The sequence below is a fragment of the Antechinus flavipes genome, chromosome 4 (genome assembly GCF_016432865.1).
Source record: "Antechinus flavipes isolate AdamAnt ecotype Samford, QLD, Australia chromosome 4, AdamAnt_v2, whole genome shotgun sequence".
Taxonomy (NCBI): Eukaryota; Metazoa; Chordata; class Mammalia; order Dasyuromorphia; family Dasyuridae; genus Antechinus; species Antechinus flavipes.
Window position 1 is genome coordinate 428941266 of NC_067401.1, and position 16902 is coordinate 428958167.

General features: G+C 38.5%; 1 protein-coding gene across 2 annotated transcripts in view; it reads right to left on the bottom strand.

The window, feature by feature from the left end:
• RCSD1 (RCSD domain containing 1) overlaps nucleotides 1-1554 on the bottom strand; it is an 83353-nt gene extending 81799 nt beyond the window's left edge. Inside the window, exon 1 of one of the 2 annotated variants that reach the window (XM_051999024.1) lies at nucleotides 1344-1554. In XM_051999024.1, the coding sequence (XP_051854984.1) occupies nucleotides 1344-1349 (6 nt within the window). In that variant the 5' untranslated portion in view covers nucleotides 1350-1554. The remainder of the gene's footprint in view (nucleotides 1-1343) is intronic. The other variant, XM_051999023.1, reaches the window with a different exon arrangement.
• Between the last annotated feature and the right edge of the window lie 15348 nt (nucleotides 1555-16902).

Below are 16902 nucleotides of genomic sequence, written 5' to 3' on the forward strand. Positions count from 1 at the left end.
ATGCTTGGTGATTGGCACTTCAGCTCTCCTTTTGCAGATGAGAAACCTGAAACCAAAAGTTAAGTTTAAGTGACTTCTCTTAAGTGATACAGGGAGGAAGCATTAGAACCAGAATTCCAATCTAGGTTTTCTGATTCTAAATTAAATGTTTTTTTTTTTTTTCTATTCCACTCCTCTGTAGGGATACTGTTTATTTTGGTCTGTTGAACTAATCAGTCTTTAGTCCTTCTTGGGTTGAAACTCCCCTTATTGATATAGTAGGCAACTCAATGGTAATCTGCAATCTTAGACAGTTGACTGGGAAGTTGAGAAGTTAAGTGACCATGATTACAGTCATCTCAAAAGCAGAATTGGAACCCATGTTTCAACCTAAGTAAATCTCTATCTAATCCTCTGAACTGCCTCTCCACCGCAAGTTTTCTTTATTTTACAAATGAGGAAACTGAGGCTAACAGTCACAGTGCTAGCAAATGACGGAACTCAAACCCAGTTCTCTCTTGATTCCAAATCTGTTAAGTTTCAGAAATAGAGGAGATTTCTGAATTCATCTGGGAAGGGATGGGGGAAGGCAGAGAAATACCAAGCCTTTACTTTGTATGGACCACACACTGAAAAAGATTATAGAGCAGTCCTAGGTTGTATAAGGAACAGAGAGAGTCCTCTGACTGCTTAGCTAAGGGGGATTTTTCAGGAAGTGATGGGGGAGATGAGATGGAGGAAAGGCAAGACTTCAGAAACTATTTAGTGACCCGGTCCCTATTATACAAAAAGAAGTTATGTTCCTAACAGGCTTGCATCAAAAGGAAGCTTTTGCCATTTGTTTCTGTTTTAGGACCATCCCTGCAGACTCTGAGGCTTCCGCTTTTTGCAGTCTCTCTCATGTGCTTGCTGATTTCTGCTTTCAAAAATTCCACAGCCATTGAGATCATTGATCAAAAGGTTCAAAGCCCTTAGAAGCTTCACCCTTCTCCTTCCCGACCCTCCCTCCCTTCCTACTGACCCTCTGCACCATCCCCTGGGAGGAAATGAGAGGCTGTTTTGCCCAAGTTTGGGGAGGGGGGGATAGGGTTGGGTACGGTGGGGAAGCCCTAAGGGTCTATGGAGGATATGTCCAGAGAAGCAAGTCCTTGCCCTTCTCCTACGGCCCCTCAGAATGACCCTCATGTGACCTTCTGTTCCCCCCCTCCCCCGCCCCCCATTCTCCCTTCCCGAAAAAGTACCATGTGAAGTGGAGGTAACATTCAGTCAATCTGTGAGTCAGTCACTTACTCTAACGGGCACTGATCGTGAGAAACCCTGACTACTGCACGCGCACACGATTTTAGGCAACGAACTTCTTTTACCTCCATGTCTTCCAGGTGTAGAGTGAGTGTCTGCGGCAGAATCCCTGGTGTGGAGGCTTTGCCTGAGCCTGGCGCTGCCCGCTGCACTTTCCCTTCTCTCGGCCGGCTCGGGCAAAGTTTCTTTCCAGCGCCGGGCAATGCGCTCGGGCAGCCGCGGAGCCCAGCTCAGCTTAGGAACTGACAGAGACCAGTGGCTGCGCCCCAGAGAACAAGGAGGGAGGGAGCGAGGGAGGGAGGGAGGAAAAGAGGGTGGGGAGAGGAGGAGAAGAGGCAAGGCAATCAGGGTTTAAATTTAGACACAAATCTAAACAGATACTGTCCCTCCCAGAGTGCGGAACTCAAGAGAAGGAGCAGCAAACTCCATTCAGCTGCCCAAACATGGGGATGAGATGCTTGCATTTCCCCCATTTCCCTCTTTATTTGTACTCCCACTTCCATCTGTCTGTACTTAGTCTCTTTTCATACTTTTCCACTGTTTGCATTATGCTATCTTTTGGTCCTATAAAATGGCGCGCTTTCTTTCTGTGTGTCTGTCTCTGCCTCTGTCTCTCTCTTGGTCTGTCTTGTCTGTCGTTTGTCTGTCTGTCTGCTGTCTCTCACCCCTCCCTCCCTCCTTTACCTCCCCCTTTCCTTTCCTTCCCTCCTTTCCTCACTCCCTTTCCACTCTCCCTTCTTCAGTTCCTCTCTCTTCCTTCCTTCCTTCCTTCCGTTCTTCCTTCCTTCCTTCTTTCCCTCCTTCCTTCCTTCCTTCTTCTCTTTCTTCCTTTGTTTCATCACTCCCTCTTTCCTCCCTCTTTCCCTCCATTCCCGTTTCTCGCTCTTCCTTTCTCCTTTTTTTCTTCCTCATTTTCTTCTTTTTTTCCTTTTTCTTCTTCACACCTGGTTTATTTTTTGGAAGAAAAATAAGAGAATGTGTTACCAAGTAGATATATATTTCTCTGTGTCTCTGTAGGTACTCTTACTGCTATGGAAAGAGGTGAAGTGATGGGTACCTATTAGACAGACTTCAGAGCTATGTAGAGAATAGAACTAACATTTTCCATTTCCATCCCTTTTTCCATACACCTCCCAGACACAGCTTTTCAGGAAGCTACTTTCTCCTTATTTATTTATTTATTTATTAAAAGAAGAGCAAAGAATCCAAGAAAAGTTTTTTTCCAAATTCACTGTAATAAATCTTTCTTCCCCTTACTCCTGATTTATGGTGTTATAGGCAGTGCATTTTGCTGGGAATTTCAGCTTCGCAAGCTGTTAGCACTCAGCAAATGTTTTTTTTCTCTATTCCCATCCAAATCAGTAAAAAGCAAAATACACCAAATTCCCATCAGGCCCATTATAGTAATTGTTCCACAATTCCTCCCTAGATAGTCTATCCCCTCCCCCACTGGGAGACCATGGAAGCATTGAAGGTGGGGGTGGGGTGGGAGGGATGAAGGGAGAGGAATTTAGACAGGGATCCTTCTCTGCTGCCAGTTCTTATGTCCTGAGTCACAACCAGGAAGAGCCCAAGCCCCAAGGGCTGCTGTTGCTGCTTCTGTAGCTCTGCTTTAGGATAGAGATGAGGAGGGGAGAAAAAATTTTGAAAAACGGAACACACACACACATATATGTATATACACATATGCATCCATATATATCCATATACACACATATACATACATATATACACATATTATTTATAAGTATATGTTTATGTATATACAAATATACACATTCAGATATTAGTATATAAAGTGGGGGATTTATTTTACTGAAACATATTATTCAGTATCTCTTTCTTGATGCCCCAGAATGGGGAGTCAACAAAATGCAACAGGTATTTAAGAACCTACTATGCTTAAGTCTCTGTGCTAGGTTATGAGGACATAGAGACTCCAAAAGGAAGGAGGAGGGAGAAAAGAAAAGAAAGGAATAAAAGAAGAGAAAAGGAAAGTATTAATGGACACTTACATTCTACTGGTAAATAAAACATGTAGACAAAAAATATATAAAATAGAGCAGTAATCTGTCAATCAATAATATCTCTTAAGTGCCTACTATGTATTCAGGAATGGTAGTACCTGAACTGAGCCATTAAGGAAGCTTAGGACTGAGTTGTCAACTAGTATGTAAATATTTACCATGTGCCTGGCACTATTCTAAGTGACAACAACTAGGATATTCAGGAAAGGTTCCCATTGAAGATGATATCTGAACTATGCCATGAAAGAAATTCACGACTAAGCCAAGTTAAATAAACTAGTACATCACTGGATCCTAAATTACGTGGAAGGAAGAAAGGAGTACGGGTCTAGGTTAAGAAGGGCTTTAAAAACCTAAGGATTTTATGTTTGATCCTGGAGGTTAACAGGGAGATGTTGTAGTTTATTGAATATGATCAGACTTCAGTTTGACAGTTGAGTAGAGGATGGATTGGAATAATGTCAACTAATAATTATATAGTACCTTTGTACCAAGCATCACGCTAAGCACTTTACAATCATTATCTCATTTGATCTTTCACAACAATCTTGAAAAGTAGGTTCTGTTGTTTCCATTTCACAGTTAAGGAAAGCTAGGCAGCCAGCAGCTAAATTACTTACCAGCTAGTCAGTATACGAGGCTGCATTTGCATTCACCTTCCTGACTCTGGGCTGTATGCTCCATCCACTGTACCATGCAGCTGACCAACCAACCAGGCTTTAAAATAGTCCAGGGCTTGAGATATTGAGGATCTGGTTGTAGTGTCGGAGGACACTATAATGTAAGAGATATCATAAGATTCAGAAGAAAGGGTGGAATAGAACCCTGGATTTAGAGTCAGGAAAACTGAATATAAATTCTGGTTCTGTCACAGATTACCTCAGCAAGTCACTTTATTTTTCTGTTCCTTTGTTTCTTCATTTGTAAAATGAGAAAGTTGGTCCAGGTGATCTCTAACAAAGAGATGTACAAAGATGTGGAAGTGATAGATGGGAAACTGAATTCAGAGAACAATAAGTAGATCAGACTGCCTAGCATAAAGAGTGTATGGTATGAAAAATCAGCATTAAAAAAGTCTGGAAAGGCAAACTAAAGTCAGATTGTGAAGGGACTGAGAGAAAAAGAAGGGAAGGAGGAGAAGAAGAGAGAGGGGAGAAAAGAACAAGAAGAAAGAAAAGGAAAAGAAGAAGAGGAGGAGAGAAATAAAGGAATTGAGCTTAAATATGTCTCATATTACCAAAAACTTTTCTTACTCTCTATTTGGGCACGGGGAGGGAGCAAACAAGCAAACACACCAAGGTCCTTCAGCTCCCCCTTCTCATGTGCATTACCCCAAACTGTTTCTCTCAATCAGATTTAGAGCTGGAAGGAATATTAGAGATCACCTAGCACAATTTTCTAATCTTGCAGATGAAGAAATTGAAGAGTAATAACTTGTCCAAAGTCATACATCTTGAACAATAGATCTGAGCCTTGAATTTAGATCTTCTAATCAGTTATAAGACTTCTTTCCACTACAGTCTGTAGTCTTGCAGATCTTGACTCCTGACTAGAGTTAATACTAAATGGAACCCAATTTTCCTATTAAAGAAAAATAAAACACCTTGTGAGGGTGAAAATCCCTTTTCTGCACAGTGCCCAGCACATCAGTTAACAAACCACATGGGGAAATAGATTGACTGTGGATCGATAATTCTGGCCATTCAAAGGATGTTAGTTCATATAGTCATGGAGCCCCTGCACTTTTTGAGATCAGGTACTAGAACCTACGGTCCCTACTAAGCACTGGTGTGCAATAGAAGGAAACACATCCACCCACTAGTAGAGAGTCACAAGGCACATATAGACAGTTAGATGTACCAGCTAGATGGGAAATGGTCCTTACACAATTTATCACTATAGATTTTCCCAATCTTCACACGAGCCCTATGTATATCTCCGAAACACAGTGGCTCACCAAGAATTACATCTCTCCCATCTCAGGCACCAAGCCAGTAACAAAGCCAGACCACTGCCTCAAGGAGAAGATCATGAAGGTAAAGAGAAATGTTACTTAGATTCCCTCGGTATATATGACTAAAAGTTCCACTTGGAGGCTAGCCATTTGGGGATGGGATGGGGTAGAGTTCTATATTTGCTTTATGAAGTTTATTAAATATCGGGACTTTCTTCTAAACATATTTACTTTAGGGACTTCCCTTGTCCTAGTCCTTTTTCTCAGGCTCTCCTCCATTCTCTGCTGTGAGAGGGGCTGCCCCAACCTATGTTTCTTACTTGACAAACATTAAGGCGGAAGTTGCCTACCCAAAGGAAACCGTTACACAGAGATAGTATCGATCTTCCCCTGCTCTGACAGCAGCCAAGGTGACTTGCAGCTGCTGGCCTCCGCCTCGCCCAGGTCAAGCCATTTCCGCCTGCTGGGCTGTGTCACAGAGATCTTCCAGGCCATAATGGAACACTCCTCCCTGGTCCACCACCCCCACCCCAGTCCCATAAAGGAGGCACAGAAATCAAGTGGAGTGGAATTAAAGCTCACTTCAGGATTCCTAGGGAGCTGAATGAAAGGTTTCACTGGAAGAAATTGAAGTGTCAAAGGGGAAAAAGGGAGAGAAGACTAGGGAAGAGGAAAAGAACAGCAATGACTCCAGCATAGCCCCTGAAAAGTTGAGGAGCAAATTTTAGTCAATAAATGATCAGTATGATACCGTTCCTTTTCTTTTTTTCTTTCCCTCGGGCGCTAATAGACTAAAGCAATACTGCCAGACCATCCCCAGAAACAGGAGACTACAGCTTGCTGAAGCAAGTCCAGAATTGGACTCCCTCTGAGCTAACTGTCTGGCTTGTGTTTCCTGGGGTTGTGACCCGTCAAGAAAAGAATCACTCTTGGGGAAGGAAAAGTGTCCTGCCTCAGAGGCTGGTCTTCCTTCCTTCTTTTGGGGACAGCAGCCCCAAGAGGATCTCTTCTTCCCACTCCCACCCTACCCCCAGCCCCAGATACCACCAGGATCAGGGTGCATGCAGCAGTGAAGCATGGGAGGGCAACAGAAGGAGGAGAGTAAGCATGGAGCTGTGAGGTTATGATGACCAAAAGGAGGCCCCAAAGAACAGAGAAGAAAAGGTACTTTGGGGTGGAGGCAGAGTAGTGAGGGGGAACTCTGCATGTAACGTCAGACTGTTACTAAGTTGGTTAGTTCAATAGTTTCTCTTTCTGTCTCTGCCTCTGTCTCTCTGTATCTCTTCCTCCCTCCCTCCCTCTCATTCCCCATCCTTCCTTCTCCCCCCTCTTCCTCTTTCTTCTTTCCCTCTCTCTGCTTCTCTCCCTCCCTCTATCTGTCTCTTCCCCCTCCTCTCTTTCCCTCCCCCTCATTCTTCTTTCCCTCTCTCTCCCTCCCCTTCCTACCTCTCCCCCTCTTTTTCTCCCTTCCTCCCTTCCTCTCTGCCTCTGCCTCTGCCTCTCTCCAACACTCCCTTCCTCCCTCCATTTATCCCTCCTTCTTTCACTTTGTCCCTCCCTCTCTCCCTTCTTTCCTCCCTCCCTCTTTCTTTCTCTCCCTCTCTCTCTCCCTCACATACACACACAGTCATACACAAAAACTTTTTTTTTATTTGCAGCAGCTAAATAAGTCAGGAAAGAGGTGTTAGACTTGGAATCAGGCAGACTTAAATTCAAATGTAACCTCAGAAGCTTAATGGCTGTGTGACTGTGGGCAGATTAATCAATAAGCATTTATTAAGTGCCTACTAAGCACCCACATATACCAGATCCTGTGCCAAAAAGAGGCAAAGGACAGTCCCTGTTCTCAAGGGCCTCACAATGGAAGAGACAACAAGCAAATTATACAAACAGGCTTTCTATAGGATAAATGGGAAATAGTTAATAGAGAGAAGGCGTTGGAATTAAAAGGGGCTGGGAAAGGTTTCCTTAGAAGCTGAGATTTTAGTTGGGACCTGAAGGAAGCCAATTCCTTAACTGCTGTCTGCCTCAGTTTCTTCATGTGAAAATTGAGATAATAATAACACCTACCTCCCGGGATTGTTATGAGGATAAAATGAAATACTACTTATAAAGTGTTTTGCAAACTTTAAAATGCTATATAAATGCTACTTATTATTACTATTTGCTATAAGGGATAATTCTCAGGAAGGGGAAAGAGAGGATACATTGGAAAATGTAGGTAATATAAAAACAAAAGATCAATAAAAAGAATGTTTATGCATGGAGACTATATTAGGTCCAATTTTGGGGTAGGGTGGAGGAACATAGGAGCTAGGAATACATGGGATACTATTGCTATAGAATAAGGACTTTAGTGAAATGGATTGTTGTCTTTTCTTCCTTTTCCTTTAAATCACAACTGGAGGGCTGGTTTTTTTCCTTGTAGGACTACAGGGAAAAAATCAATGAAGGGACCATATCAGTAAAAGGTTTTTTAGAGAGAAATATAACATGTTACATATTTTTAATGATTCCAACCTCTTCCCTAGAACAAAAGCCCATCTTTTTTAGCAACAATATTTTTCTGGGAATGCTATATATGACTGTGAGTCATAGAATACCACAGTCTCCAAAGAATTAAGATTGGAGGTCACCCGAAGGGCAATGGGGAGGCTCTTGGTGGGCAACAGCAAGCTGGGACACATTACAAATGAAGAATTGTGTAGGAGAAGCAACATAAAGGATGTCATTGGAGGGATGTCGAGACAGAAAAAAAAAATCAAGCAAGCCCAATGGTGAAATTGAGAGATATCAGCTAGATGTGCTTTTTTTTAGTATCCATGTTAATGTTAAGAGATTTAGAGACAGGCCCCTGTCAAGTTGACTGGATCTCTAGGGAGAATTTAAGGGTAGATGTGGAAAAGAGTAGATTAGAAGGGAATGGATGAGTTGTATTCCATTTTTTCTATCTAAGTAATTTATTTTTTAAATCAAATTTATTATCACTTATTTTTAATACCATTAAAATTTTTTTGGGAGTTACAAATTATTTCCCTTCCTTTTACCCCCTTTTCACCCATAAATGTAAAATCATGCAAAAGATATTTCCATATTAGCCATGTTGCAAAAAAGTGAACAAAAATAAAATGAGAAAATCAAGTTTCAATCTGCTTTCAGATTCTAACAGTTCTCTCTCTGGAGGTAAATACTATTTTTCATCATCAGTTCTTTGGATCTTGGATCATTGTATTGATGAGAATAGTTAGGTCACTTACAGTTAATCATCGTATTTTATATTTTATGATGCTTTCTATACCTTCTTTGATCCTAAAGTCTTCTCTTATCCACAAATCTAATAGATAAACTATTCCATGCTCTCTTAATTTGTGTATGATATAAATCACATATCCATTTTGATCTTATCTTGATATATGGTATGAGATATTGGTCTATTTCTGTCATACTCTTTCCATACTGTTTTTGGCAGTTTTTACCAAACGATGAGTTTTTGTTCCAGAAGCTTGGATTTATCCTATACTAGATTACCATGATTATTTATATAATCATAGTGTAATCTGTATCTAATCTGTTCCACTGATCCACTATTCTATTTATCATTTAGTTCCAGATTGTTTTGATAATTATTATTTTGTAATGCAGCTTGAGATCTGGTATGGCTAGATCTCCTTCTTTTACATTTTTTTTCACTAATTCCCTTGATATTCTTGAATTTTTATTCTTCCAGATGAATTTTTATTATTATTTTCTTTAGTCAAACAGTCAACTTGTCAAACAGTACTTGATAGTTTGATTGGCATGGCGCTGAATAAATAGGTTAATTTAGGTAGAATTGTCATTTTTATTATATTGGGTCAGCCTGCCCATGAATAATTCATATTTTTAATTTTCCTTTCTCTAACTATTAATGATTTAAAACACTTTTTCATATTATTATTGATAGTTTGGACTTCTTCCTCTAAAAACTGTCTTTATAACTTTTGATTATTTATCAACTAGGGAATGGCTCTTATTCTTATAAATTTTACTTATTTATATAGTTTAGAGATGAGAATTTTATTATAGAAACTTGTTGCAATGATGTTTCCATTTTCCTACTTTTCTTCTAATATTAACTGCACTGGGTTTTTTATGCAAAAACTTTTTAATTAGATATAATCAGAATTGTCCATTTTATTTCCTGTGAATATGACAGGTAACTTTGTCCATGCTGTGCTAGTTACCCTTTATACCTAAATCATTTTTTTTTTCAAAATAAATTATTTTGAATTTATCTTGGTGGTGGTTGATCACTCCCTAGGTCTTCTTCTATTAGTCCCATTGGTGAATTTCTCCCAGCACCTCTATTGGAGGAATGATCTGAGACCAGCCATTTTTCACTCTCTAGATATTACCCCCTTTCTCATCTCCCCCAAGTACCTTCCTCATCTTTTCCAACAATTTTTATATGTTGTCTTTCTCCATTAAAATGTAAGCTTCTTGGAGAAGTAGTTTTGTCCCTAAGACTTAGCATGGTGTTTGGTATAGAGTAAGCTTTTAATATATAATTGTTGATTGATAGGAAAATGTTATTGTCCTGGTGAAGGGGGTAACTATAATTACCATTTGGAATGTTCTGATTAGCTTTCTGGAGGTCTTTGGACCAGCCTTCATTTCAGCTGAGTAATCACCACGAGAATAGTCAGAGATAAAGTCCAAAATTCTTTATTGTCTCCTTTACAATCTGTCTCCTTTCCTGGGGCAAATTGTTGATTTGGAGCAAAGAGGAACAGGCCTTAGCTGTCCCCTCGTATTTAGAACAAATGAGGTGTAAAGGAAACAGGATGAAGGAAAATAAGGAGAAAGAAGCCCAATTTATGCTATGGGGGATGGTGGCTCAGTTCAGAGAAACTGAGTCAGGGGCTAAGTACCTTCAGCTAGGAAACCTTCTGGGTCTGGGAGGGCACAGGATAAACTGACAATTCAAATGACTGTCATAACAGTGATTTTTAACCTGTTGACCGAGAGTGGAGGATTGATGTTCAGGTTTAGAACATTACTTTATTTCAGTAGGAGCATAAAAAACTAGAAGAGGGGACTCTTTAGGTCTTGAGATTAGCAAGAAAAAAAAAAGATATCAAAGATAAGGCCCTAGAAAAGGGATCTTTGGATTAAAAAGGATATTAAATCATGAAATATAAGGAAGGAAGTTTTTAGGTTTGGGGGATATTATTATTTCAGGATTCTCCTCCTATTGATCTATTCCTTTTCAATCTTCTTTTCTGGATTTTCATCCAAATTATCACCACTAGCCAAGGTTGGTCTCCAAGGCTTTTTTTCTGGCCTCTTTTCTTTTTTTGCTCATAGATAGATTGATAGAAAATAGATAAATAGAGATAGATGGAAATATAAGTAGATAGATTGAAAGAAAGAGAAAGGCACAAAAATGTAGAGATACATAGTTAGGATAGTAATATCTCCTCTAGACTCATTAATCATCTCTATGCAGATATACTTATCCAGACTTAATTACTATTCTGATTTTTTGTCTCACAATTTTAGCTACTTATGAAGCTCCTCAAATAGTACCTATTGAAACTCATCTCCCCCCACTCAAATCTTTCCTTTTCCTAACTTTCCAGTTATTGTCAAGAGAACTGCTGTCCTTCTAGTCACTCAGTCATACAAACTAGATGTCATCCTTCCCTTCCCACTTTTTATCAATACTTCCCCCACCCTACCTCATCTCCACCATTTGCCTTGTCCTATTGGTTATACCTTCCTAACATCTCTTGTATATGCTTCTTTCTCTCTTCTATCCTATCACCATCCTGATCCAGGCCCTCATCACCTCACAGCTGGGTTATTTCAATAAACTTTATCTTCCTCCCCATTCCAGTACACTTTCCACTTGGCTGTCAAATTGATCTTTCTAAAGGGTGCATCCAATTGTGCCACATATACAACTCCCCTCCCTTCCATTCAATGAAGCCCAGTGGCTCCTTACTGCCTCCAGGATCAAATATCAAATCCTCTGTTTGGCTTTTAAAACCTTCCATAGCCTTCCTTCCTTCCTACCTTTGCAGTTATGGGGTAATTTCAATTGTGTTTTACTCTTTGTGACCTCACTTGGTGTTTTCTTAGCAAAGATTTGCCGTTTCTTTTTTCAGCTCATTTTATAGATGAGGAAACTGAGGCAAACAGTTAAGTGACTTGCCCAGGATCACACAGATAATAAGTATCTGAGGCCAGATTTGAACTCAGGTGTTCCTGACTTCAAGACTGAATCTACTTCATGACTTAGAGACATTGTTCTTCTTGTAGCCCCAACACTTAACACAATGTCTGGCACATAGTAGGTTTTTAACAAATGTTTGATTGACTGATTCTTCTCACAAAATATTCCATCTTCCAATTCCTTCTATATTCACTAACTATTCCCATTGCTTAGAACTCTCTTCTCACCTCCTGGCTTCTTTGAGTTCCTTCAAGTCTCAGCTAAAAATCCTACCTTTTACAAGAAGACATTCCCAATCCCTTTTATTGTCTTCCCTCTGAGATTATGTCCAATCTATTCTGTATATAATTTGTTTGCACATAGTTGTTTGTTTATATGTTGTTTCCAAGGAGTGGGATCTTGTCTTTGCCTTTCTATTTTTCCCCAGTGCTTACCACATATTTGGCACACAGTCGGTGCTTAATAATATTTGTCACCTTGACCTTATGTTGGGTATTTAGAAAGACTAAAACAAATCAGTCTTTGCCCTTAAAATGTCTAAACTGAATGGGAGACAAAGAGCATGCACACAGATTTTAGAGGGAGACCAAATCACAGAGTTATAGGGAACCTCATCTATCAATTTCTAAACTTAAAAACTTGTCTGGGGAAATGAGAAGTTAATCTGTGTCATAAAATATTAAATAATGATTTTCAAAAATGAAACAAGACTATTCAAATTGCTCTCATTGAAAAGTATTATAAATTTTAGTGACAGCATAAAAGTTTTATGTCACTAATAAAGCAAAAACATTAATTTCATCCTTAAAAATAGTTGTTGCCTTGAGGTGTTTTGTTTTGCTTTATTTTTGTTTTTTAAGATTTAAGCCTATATCACACTGAATAATATAAAACTGTACTCGTAAATTATGCCAAATCCTCTGTCCCTCAGTAATAAAGATGAGCTGTGAACTTGAATTGCCTGTGTGTGTCCATAACAGCTTAGGGACCAGGTACTGTTGCTGATGAAAAGAAATAGGATAAGAAAATAAAGTCTTAATGGTGGGGGGAACAAAATATTAAATCAACTTTAAACAAAGAACAGGGATAAAAGGTGTGAGGGTTTGTGGATAAGAACTTAAGAGAATCAAAGAACCTGAGTTGGATGAACCACTAAACCCTCCTCCAACCTGGAATAAGAATTGTCTCTCAATATCCACTACAAGGATTGACACCAGTCTCTGCTTTAAGATCTCTGGTAACAGGAAACTTGCCACTTCATGGGAACACCTACTCCATTGTCAGCTAATTTTTATTTCTAGGAAGTTCTCCCTTGTGTTTACCCACAATCTGCTTCTCTTTTGACTCCCTCTGACTCTCTGACTTCCTAGCTCCCTCAGCCCAAACCTCTCCTTCAAGTGGTCTTTTTTGTTTTTTCCAGCTGTTAGCCATCCTTGCCCTTCCTTTTGCATCCCAATCCCAATATAACTTTATTTTTATTTATATTGAGTTGATTTTCCTATGTACCTGTTGTATCCCGCCAATAGAATGTCAGCTTTGAGATTCCAGGGACTGACTCACTTTTGTATTTGTGAAGCTGATCTTTTTTCAGTGGCCAGGAACCTCATTGCGGAAGCCCTGAAGAACTATGGAATTCACTAAAATCAGAACGGTGACATCCACAGCCAGGAGCATCTGGAAGAGCTCACCACCTATAGGAAATCCTTTTTCCCTTTGATGTTGATGCAGGAAATCCTTCATGACAGTGGCAAATACCATCAGCAATCAAATTTTCCCTGTTTTATGCCTCACTTCACACTAATAAATCAGGAGTGTTGAATAGTTATTCCTTTGGTTGCATTTATCAGGAACCCATGTAGTTTCAATTTAGGTACAAAAAACCCCTGTGGGACAAAGGCCTTTATTGTTACATATTTTCCTACCTAATTCCTTTTTGGCTATTGTTTTAAATCAGGAGTCAAACTATGATCTAATATCGCTGGCTGCTTGTTTTTAGGCTACCCCAAGCTAACAATGGTTTTCATATTTTTAAATACAATAAAATTTAATTTAAAAATGTAAAAAAAAAAATTCTTAGCTCCCAGGAAGGCCATACAAAAATAGTCAGCAGGCCCAATTTGGCTCATAGGCCACAGCTGGCAACCCTGTTTTAAATAATAAACAAATATGAGAGAATAGCACAATGGCTAGAGAATCAGCTACAGTGTCTGGAAGACGGGTTCAAATGTCACTTCTGATATATAGTTATTGTCAGTTATGTGGGTTTTCTTGGCAAAGACATTGAGTGGTTTGCCATTTCCTTCTCCAATGGATTAAGGCAATCAGAGGTTAAATGACTTGCCTAATGTCACACTACTAAATAAATATCTGAGGCTAAATTTGAACCCAGGTCAGAGAGACTTGAGTTTCAATCCCAGCACTCAATCCACTGAGAACCACTTAGCTGCCTCCTGAGCAAACTGAGGCTAAGTGACTTGCCTAGGATCACACAACTAATAAATGTCTGAGGCCAGATTTGAATTCAGGTTTTTCTATTCCAAGTCCAGTGCTCTATCCACTAAGCTGTTAGCTGCCTCTGAACAGAGTCAGAAGTGAATGACACATAGTGGGTGTTTGATAAATGCTTGTTAACTGACATAATTAAGTTGTATGACTTTGGACAAGCTAAAAGCTTTCAGTGCCCTAGGCATGTCCCCAATAAATTAAGAAACATTTATTAATAAGTTCTTACCTTGAATGTTAATAATAATAATAGTTAGTATCTACCTAGAACCTATGTCCAGGTACTTGCTAGGTGCTTAACAAATATAGTTCCATTTGATCCTTATAACAATCCTGGGAGGTAGGTGTTATTGTTATCCTATTTTACAGTTGAGAAACCTGAGACAAACAGATTAAATGACTTATCTAAGTTCATTTGGACAGTAAGTGTCTAACATTGTATTTGAATGAAGGTTTTTCCTGACCCCAAATTTAGCTCTCTATAAATATACACACAGAGAGAGCAATTTCTTTTCTAGGAAATTCTAGATCTAGTTATTTTAAAATTTTATTATTTTTAGGTGATACATGTACATTCTTTTTTTCATATTTCCACGAGTCACTTTTGGAGACAAAATTCAGAACAAAAGAGAAAAACTACAAGGAAAAAAAAACAGAAAAAAGTTGAAAATAGCATTGTTAGCATGATAAGTGTGGAAATATGTTTAGAAGAATTGAACATATTTAACCTATTTTGAATTACTTGCTGTCTAGGGAATGGGAGAGGTAGGAAGGTAAGGAGGGAGGGAGAAAAATTTGGAACATAAGGTTTTGCAAGACTGAATGTTGAAAATTATCTTTGCATATATTTTGAAAAATAAAAAGCTAATCATATTTTTAAAAGAAGATGAAAATATAATGCATTGGTCGTCATTCAGTCTCCAGAGTTTTCTCTATGGATGCAGATGGCATTTTCCAGCTAAAGTTTATTGGATTTCCCTTGGATCACTGAATTGCTGAGAAGAACCAAGTCATAGCTTAGATTTAGGCTTTTTTTTTAAAGGCCTTGTGAAATTTCATATCCTCTATACTTTTCAATCAACCAAGTGAGAATGAAGATGTGCTCGAGTAGGAAATAACTTCCCAAAGCCTACTCAGTCTCTTCTCATAAATGTTTCTACAAAGATGAATTTCTACACACATGAATCTCTTCTCATAGGTGTCTTCTTGATTCACTCTTTTTTTTCCTTTAGTAAGTTAGTTCACGTTATTTATTTATTTGGGAGAAAGTATCTTCTCTGAGATATCTTGTAAAAATACTTCAATGCTTCAGTATTATACCTCTAGTAGAGATTTCCTCTGTATGTTCTTGACCTTGTCAAATTATTCTTCGTAACTTTTATTTCTTAAATGGCTTTGCTTGTTGTTCAGTTGTTTTAAAAGTTGTATCTATTTTTCATGACTCCATTAGGAGTTTCCTTGGCAAAGATACTGGTGTGGTTTACCATTTCCTTCTCCAACTCATTTTATCGATGAAGAAACTGAGGCAAATAGGGTTAAGTGATTTGCCCAGGGTCACACAGCCAGGAAGTATCTGAGATAAGACTTGAACTCAGGAAGATGAGCTTTACTGACTTCAGACCCCATACTCTATTCATTGTGCCACCTAGTTGTAATTAATAAGCATTTATTTTCTCTGCCCCCATTTCTCCAAAGAAAATACCAAAACCTTGTAATAAATATGCATAGTGAAGAAAAACAAATTTTCACTTTAGTTGTATCCAAAAATGTATGTCTCATTCTGTATATTATATCACCTTTGTTAAAAGGTAAGTAACATGGATCCTCTTTGATCCAATGGAGTTGTGGTTGGTCACTGAATTGATCAAAGTCTTAAGGCTTTTAAAATTGCTGGTCTTGATAATTTAATTGTAACTGCATAAATCGTTTACCTGGTTCTGTTTACTCTGTATCAATTCATACAAGTCTTCCCAGTTTCTCAAAAATAGCCACTTTTGTTACTTCTTATGGCACAATAATATTCCATTACATTCATATGCTACAAGTTGTCAGTCATCCCCCAGTTGGAGGGCATTTCTGACAATAGACTTATTCTGAGTCTCTGATTCCATCATTCTTGATGATGAAAATAAATTATGGAAATCTATATAAATCTATTTCATTTTCTTTCTACTCATTATCTTTCCAGGTTCATCTGACTTAGGCTTCATTAGTAAATGAGTTCCTGGAGCCTGAGAAGCAAGCAATAATCCCATTCTACTTTGCCATGATCAGACAGCAAAGGAAATATTTTCTTTAGTTCATAGCGCTACATTTTTAGAGGGACATGGACAAACTGGAACCTTCTCAAAAGTTGCTGAAAGAACAACACAAGATGGGAACAGATCTGTGATTCTATAGGCCAGTTTTGGAAATATACCATGTCCTATTAATGCCTACCATAACTTGATTATTGGATTATCTGCAAATTTAATTCTTGAGAAATAATGCTATTCTAGGATTTAAAATAATAAAACATTATTGGACAAATACTATGTATTAAGTAACTTAGCTTACCTGCAAAGTTAATTCTTCAGAAACAGGACTGTTCTAGGACTGGAGAAAGACAGATGATTAAAAAATGGGTTTTCATATCATGGAAAAACTTGGGTTAACAAAAAGCATACATAGTTTCCTAAATGCCATCCAGTCTTTTTTTTTTTTTTCCTTTTGTTTAGTTCTCAATTCAGATGACAATTCTTAGGGATTCATTCAATGGATGGTTCATTTGGCTTCAGGTCATTATCAGAGCAATAGATATTTTTCATTCACTTGATTTTTCCTGATGGAAAGAGACAGGGAAACAGAGAAAGGACAAAAAATACAGAAACATACAAATACACACAGAAAAACAAATATAAAGAGAGATGAAGAGAAATAGAGTT